General features: G+C 37.7%; 1 protein-coding gene across 1 annotated transcript; it reads right to left on the bottom strand.

Moving 5' to 3' along the window:
• Positions 1 to 1708: 1708 nt before the first annotated feature.
• Positions 1709 to 2446, bottom strand: LOC137242799 (uncharacterized). Its single transcript, XM_067770052.1, has one exon. It carries the CDS (start codon positions 2391 to 2393, stop codon positions 1983 to 1985), a length of 411 nt encoding a protein of 136 aa, XP_067626153.1. The 5' UTR covers positions 2394 to 2446; the 3' UTR covers positions 1709 to 1982.
• Positions 2447 to 7938: the final 5492 nt, after the last annotated feature.

The following is a 7938-nucleotide window of genomic DNA, read 5'->3' as shown; positions in this document are numbered from 1 at the left end:
TCATTTTTTTAGAGCGTGTAAGTACTATCGTTGGCTGACAATAATGATATCATTGTCTCAAATACCCACGTATAAAATTCAGCTTACTGAAACTGCGTTCGATATTTAACGCAGAACGTATCGGCGCATTTGCATGATGGCTTTGAAATATAGGGAGCTCAAATCATTTACCAACTCGTCCTGGTCGATCGGGGCACAGGCACGTAGCTTAATGGATCTTTTTATGTTTAAACCTCGTACTGAATACGGCAATCCTTCGGGCAACGGCAAAGTAGAGCAGCCTTGCTCGATTTGGTGATGTTTCGTCGTACGACTGAAATTTCCAACTGTGGGTCAAATGCAACTTTTTTGGCCACCCTGGCGTTCAAGTTGCCAAACACGCGGCCATATTCCCATCTTTCTTGCACCTCATCGGCTCATAGGTGCAGAAGAATGAGATATAAAAGAATTATACCTTGGTGCCTAGTGGCCGAACCCGACACCGAAATTGTATGTGTGTGTGACTTCTTCTAAACTTGAAGCTGACGCTGAGAGTAACTTAGTACACATTTTTCTCTCTCCCTTTATTTATCTGAAGTTGTTTTTTAAATGGTTTTATTTAGCTTGACTTGACAGGCCGGCCGCACGGCAGCACGGCCGATGTTAAATTTAAGTAGCTTCCCGATAAGCTACAAGCTTGGAACATAGTTCAGAACCCGATGACAAGGCAATAATAAGAAAAAAATCGTCGCTAGGTGGCGCAAGGATCGAGATATTCAAAAAAATCTTATTTGTGGTCCGATTTGGCTCATGTTTGGAACACAAAATGCATACATGAATAGAAAGCGACCTATGAGAAAAATCGCCGCTAGGTGGCGCAAGGATCGAGATATTCAAAAAAATCGTATTTGGAACACATAATACATACAAGAATAGAAAGCGACCTATGATGTCCGCTTTGGCTCAGATTTGGAACAAATATTACATACAGTCCGGTAGAAGAGGAATCAAAATATTTTGGAGTTCGAGTCGAGTAAAGTCTTTGGAAGGATTATGTATTGAGGACTTAGATTGTATCAAATTTTCAGGAAAGAGTCCTTGTAATAATGAGTCACTAAATGAACTAAATAGAATGAGAAATAATAGGCAATTAAATAAATACTAAAAACTTGAAAATAAAATAATTAAAAAAAAATTTAAGTTAAACGGTTTTATTAAAAACAATACTTACATGAAGTAATAATAATATAAAAGCTAGAAAATAATTAGGTAGGCCCTAGGTACTAGTCACCACACTCCTCATCAATCTAGGGCGTTGATCAGACAATTAAATAAAAGCGTTGGAAAAGGCTTCGTAAAGCCTAAAAACGACATATTATTCTTAGAAGGATAAAACAAACTTTTCATCAGGAGATTCTCTCAACATAAGCTTTGAATTTAGGAACTGTCTTCAAGTTTTTTTTTACGATCCAATCTATGATAACTCCAGTTGTAGCAGATTTCAACTAAAAATGCTCCGAAAGGTGAAAACATACGATTTATTATTTTATTTAAACTGTGATGCATCCAAGGGTCGATTAATCAGTTGAATTGCCTTTTGATTCATCACAAAACAGATTACTAACTAATTAAAAAGTGTAATTAGTCGATTAATTGATTGAACTGTAATGTAATCAAAGTTTAAATTAATCAATGAATCGCACAGCCCTTAAGAATTTATATAAAACAATTTTATAAATTTACTAGGATTGTCTCAGTTTTATTTAAATTGCACACACAAATAATTTGTTTAATCATCAAAGCAATTAAATATAAATCATTTGAGGAAACTTGTTTCAATTAGTTTCAAAAATTAATACTAAAATTTTTTTATTTATTACAACACTTAATGTATAAACTAAATTTCGGCAGTGCTAAAAACGCATTGCTCTTACTACAAACACATACAAACATACCCACATACGCATGTACATTTCACCAATCTATGATCATTGCATGCTATTCTAACTTAATCTAGTCGAGCAATTTCGATAATAAGCAAATTTCCGTTCTGCTGTTGAAGATTCGACCGCTTTACCTTCACAATAATCTTCACATCTGCTAAATTGCACAGTGGGATAAACTTCTTCCCATTCTGCATCAGGACGACTCAGAACACCTTTAGGTCGAACGCATCCTTGGTGTGTTTGTTGCTGTGACACTTGTTGTTGTTGCTGTTGATTTGTCGCTGTCATGATGCTGCCAATTTGATCCTCCACTGGCAAAGGATTATTCAACATTTGTGTAACACTACGTGACAACAACACTGGCTGTATACGATTGTAACCATTGCAAGACGGTTTGTAACGCGCCAATCTAATTGATAAACGTTCCATCCCGTTGGACATCCATTTGTGTACCGATTTGGTTGGCATTTTGTATGTGGAAGATGTGATTAGTAAATGGTTTGAATCGGTCGACCGCTGAAAACGTACTAAAATTGCAGTAAGGTCGGTCGCTTAGTTTTATACGAACGCTACAGCACACATTCAAATTCTGTTAAGTGCATGGTTCTTAAGTAATGAATTTACCCTTTTGGAAGAGGAATGGCATGCCGATGCCTTAAAATATTCGGTTTACATCGCACGAGTTTTTGCTTTGTGTAAATATACAAAAAAATCTTTTAGCCGAGTTGGACGATGTGTAAAAATAAGAGATTGCATTTAACAGTTTACCAGGAGAGGCGATCCGGTTTATCATGGATAACTGCCGATTTCCTAGAAAGAAGGATTTTTGGGGGAGATACGTTTATTTTTGAATTTTTTTGGTCATTTGGGCGGGGGGGGGGGGGGGTGTTAGAGGCGTTGGTTCCACAATACAGTTAAAGAGATGGTTGGTGTCATGTGGGGACACATTACAAGCATGACATATGTTTTGTATGTCGGGGTTGATTCTGGATAAGAGTTTAATCTGTTACAGTATCCAGATCGTAGTTGAGCTAGAGTGACTCGCGTTTCCCGAGGGAGAGTGCGTTCCCCCTCTGCTAGATTGGGTATTGGCCTTTGAGTATAGGATTCACCGGGCAATTCGTGGCATAGAGGTCCGACGCCTGTTTGTGGAGTTCACCCAAGACCTGGGGCCAAATCGTAACATCCGTGATCGTATATCTCGTCACGTAAAAACATAATTTTCGGATTATGACATACGTGAACGTACTATTTCGATCGTAATATGGGATCGCAACATACGTGACGAGTGACTGAACGTACACGTTACGTACCATTTTCATTTGAACACAAACTGGCGATCGTATACACTCAAATTTCATTGAGAATGTAAGAAAATAGTTAAGATAGATGAACAAAAAAATATAATAAATTTCAAACTCTTATTATTAACAAAGGGCGAATTCAAACAAGCTTAATCGAAGCCAAAAGGAAATATTGGCGGAATTCATGGCGAGGCACCCGCTTTGGTATCGGCTTGCTTCAAATTTAACTTCTCCAGAATGTAACTAAAAGGTTCTTAAGTTAAGAGAAATCTCTTCAAGAAACTGCAATAACAGTTTTTTACAAAGAAATAATACATAAATGATTTGCTTACGCTTTGTTCGATAAGTCAAAGGGTTACTACACTCTCTTAACCGCCTTCGGACTATCTTCGCTATTACTGGACCTAAAAAAAAAACAATAAAATTGGGTCCATCGCAATTATTTACTTTTTTTATATTTTTGGTAACCAATTTGACAGTTAAAAATCTATTGTCATCTGAAAATACAATCCAACCTAATGTGGATCTTAAAATTTATTGAGAACTGAAAAGAAATTACGTGCCGTTTGCTATCGTATGTTATAATCCCAGTTTATTTATACGTTTGACGTATCACGTACTTTTCTTTCGTATGGTTGCCGATCCGTGATCGTGTGTTACGATTCGAGCGCTGCTTGTGTGTTTTAGCTTCATACGGCTGTGTTCTCAGGGGCCGTATTTCATACGGAGATGACTCCTTAACACTCCAGTAGGCGCGCCCCTATTTGGGACGTTAGTAGTCGCGCGCTCTACTTATGTAGAACATTTTTAATAGAAGGTTTTCAAAGGAAATCTTTATAAATTGAAAAAAAAATGTTTAGTAATAATAAAACAGATTTTATTATAAAACTAAAACAAATAAAACATAACCAATTTAAACACATTAGGAATCAAAAATCAGACTTCTTGTACATAACCAAAAAAAACACAAAATTTTAACTTATAATAATAAAATACTAATTTTTTTATTCGGTCATGTATTCCACCTCCGATTCTTCATATCTAGCTCAGTCCGGACACAGAAGAACCTGATGATCAGGACAAATCCATTTGTTACATGTAAACATGTATTTTTACATGTATAAAAAAATGTCACACGAGTAGCCGCGCGTTCTACAATTGTAGAAATGAACCTTTGTCGTCAAATTTCTCCAAGATGCGCACGCATCGGTCGCCGCAATGACACTGGAAAAGTTTATTGTCTAGTAATAGAAGGGCAATAAGACTGTGTGCGTGAGTGACATAAGGTAAGCCAGAATATTCAACGAAATGCACAAGCGTTCTACCATTGTAGAACGCGCGCCTACTGGAGTGTTAAGCCTCTGGGCGGTGTAGGTTCATCAATCAGATGTCTCTTGGGATGCCAAGGTTTCTAGGTATTAAACAGGAACTGTTTGGTTAGCATTTCATTTCTCGCCCTAATGGGGAGTATTCTCGCCTCATTATGTAGATGGTGTTCTGGGGACATAAGAAGACAACCCGTGGCGGTCTGAGGGCGGTATTTTGGCAGGCCTGTAGCTTCTTCCAGTGAGTAGTCTGTTAGTTAGTTATCGAAAGCAAGTGTTATCGAAGAGTTGTAAACTACAACTAAAACTACAGAGTTGTAGTTTTATTATCGGCGAACTATCGCCGTACTTTCATTTATTGAAAACTTATTTTGTAAAAATATCAATTTGTTATCGAATTATTATCGAACAGATTTGTTATAAAAAAATATAGATTTGTTATCAAAAAGTTATCGATTTGATTTCGGTACCGGTGTTTAACAGTTGTGCATTCCAATCAAAAAAGTTCTAAGCCTCGAAAGAGAATAATTATATAAGTAAAAGACTATGATTTAATGACATGTACCAGGAATCTTCAACCCTAATATGTGAAGATACCGCTGCTTGACTGAATGATATCCTCATGAATGTTAAGGCAGATATCACAACCCCTCAGGAAAATCGATGAACTAGGCAAGTCATGTAAATAAAATTCGCCGTATAACAAATACCACAGTGACCACAATACGGAGTTGGATTCGTGGAGAAAAGGGAATACGTATAATCGCGTCGAAGTTCTTAAAAATTTTGCCTTTCTGCGTCTACGCGATGGCAAAGTACACAAGCATTGCAGACAAGGATAGCTTCCAGGATGATGCAGCAAAGGGCAGTGACATGCAACTCGATGGGTGACGTTGTTGACGTTAGAAGTGCTAATTATCGCTGAGTCAGTCTCCTCAATAAAGCATAAAGTATCAATTGTTCAGAATGGTTAACCTCTTCGTTTTCTCAGATTTACAAAGCTATTTCATGAGCAAATTTAAGTCAAACATATGCCTCAAGATATGTATGTATGTAAGTACTTATGTAGATTTACTTAGAGGTACTAATTATGTGATGTCTGCTATCGATCTGTTGCTGAAGCCCTTTCACTACTAGACACCTAACGGTTGACTTGTGTTGAGGGTGTCTTGTATTGCGTGTATGTATAATTGCATCAGAGCAAATGGTTCATGAACGCTGGGGCTTGCTTATATATTTATGTTAGGGTATGCCATTTTCTTTCAAAATTGTTTCTTATTGCGATTTTTTCAGAATAAGCTTAATCTACTGATTATGTTGAATTTAAATTAATCCTGGCACTTTAGAAACCCAACTGTTTGCAAACAATCTAGCTAGGTGCGGTGCCAGCTACCGAGAGTTGGGAAAAGTGCAGCTGTACCCTATTGTGCGAGACATTGTTGATATTAGCTTAGCTGTAGTTTAAACCACTGAAAAATTGACACACGAATCGTTTCTACCAGATACCGATATACTTTCTATACACGCAGAGAAAATCCGCGGTCTAAGATCAAGTACCAGCAGACTTAATTTCTGATTTTCATGTTCCTACTGTTTTGTTGTTCAAAAAGGAACAGGTTTTCTAGATCATATTCGATATACATATCAATGAAGAGTGACCTCTTCCATAAAATTGAATCTCTCATGCACCCTAATATGCATGGGATAAGCTAGTGCAAGCGCATAATAGCAAGGTCGATTATCGCATTGTGAAATTTTCCTTTTAACCTTTATTATTTTGTTCTTTTACCGATTACATTGAATATTTTGTAGGTTTGAGGTGTATGTGCGAGTATATTTACCAAAGGCCAGCTATGATGTTTTACTTGCATCCAAAAAGTTGCACCTTCTTATATGTTAATTAAGGGAGATATTTATTTTCCTCATGAGGTCTTCTTAAAACCGAGCCCCTTTCAAGCTTGTACGAGTTTCCTCTCATCTTAGTATCCTTGTTTATCGATACCTTAATTCGCAGACTCTTATGAGGCCAATATATAGCACCTCCAGATGTTGGATAAGCAGGAGTACGGGAAATATCTTAATCGGATCTTTCACACTGGATATCCCTGGAAATACTGTAGCGAATTTACTGCAAATCCTCTTTTTTGCAACCTTCTGCTAAGTTCGAATCACTAAACTGTTGAATAAATAACTCCACTCTTCAATAATGCAAAATGACCTTTATTAAAGTACTTCACAATAACACTTATACTTCGCTTACTGATAGCTTGCTTAACTCAAACTGATTTTCAAAATAATACTGCTATTGCTCGCTAGATAGCGTCTTAAATCCAACTGATTATTGCGCCTCTACTGTTGCTGCCTTTTATACTCTCTGATTTCTCTGATAGTTGGCCATCAGCTATCAAATTTCTCAGCTGTAACTACAGATGCACGATTTTATAGCTTCTCTCATTGCATACTTTGAGGAGTATCACAAATTTAAGCATGTGGTTGTGCGTTACTTCTCCGCTGCGTGTACGTACATATGTGTAGACATAATGTTTGATTCGTTTATGTAGATACAAGTGGCTGTCTGCTTTATTGTTGTTGTGACTTCATTTACTTAGCATCAGACTAGGGATGTGAGTATCACTTAGTGTCACTAATATGCGTCACACTGCCCTCCACCTAAGTCTGATCGTCCCGATCAGACAAATCCCTCGATCTAAACGCTGCCAGCCTTTCCAAATGAACCACTTTCATTTTGGTTCGTGGTTTGCCAATGGTTTGTATGCGGAACACTACATCGTTGATCCATTTTACAACTTTCTATGGGCCTTCCCAATTTCGGGGACAAACCTTTTTTTCGTTGTGGGTTGTATAACAGCACCAAATCTCCTTCCTGAAAACCTTACGAATTAACTGCTTTATCGTATCTGGCTTTCATCTTGTCACTCAGAATCGTTGCTCGTTCCCTTACAAGATCGTGTATCTCTCTCAGCTCTTCTTCCAAGACACCAGTGGATTTCTTGACATTTCTCTCCGCATCGGCATCTATCCCAAACTTCAAATCAGCTGACAGCCGAAGGTCATTGCCAAAAATTATTTTGCAGGGGTTTGGCCCGTTGTCACATGCTCTGCTGATCGGAAAGCCATCAAGAATAATGGTATGCGGGTATCCCACTCCTTATGGTACTTGTCTACTACTTTCCTTAAATGCTCCTCCAAGGTTCTATTGAAACGTTCCACCATACCATCGGACTGAGGATGCAATGGAGTTGTCCATGTTTTTCGAATGCCCAATGATTTACACATTTCCTGGAACACAGCTGATTCGAAATTCCTGCTTGGTCAGAATGTAACTCCATTGGTACCCCATACCTTACAACCCAATTGTTTATA

This window comes from Eurosta solidaginis, chromosome 2 (genome assembly GCF_040869045.1).
Source record: "Eurosta solidaginis isolate ZX-2024a chromosome 2, ASM4086904v1, whole genome shotgun sequence".
NCBI classification, from domain to species: domain Eukaryota; kingdom Metazoa; phylum Arthropoda; class Insecta; order Diptera; family Tephritidae; genus Eurosta; species Eurosta solidaginis.
This window is presented reverse-complemented; position numbering and strand designations above follow the sequence as displayed.

What these genes read in the sequence shown, in the direction of transcription:
- LOC137242799 (XM_067770052.1), bottom strand. Translation starts at nt 2,393, where the DNA reads ATGCCAACCAAATCGGTACACAAATGGATGTCCAACGGGATGGAACGT.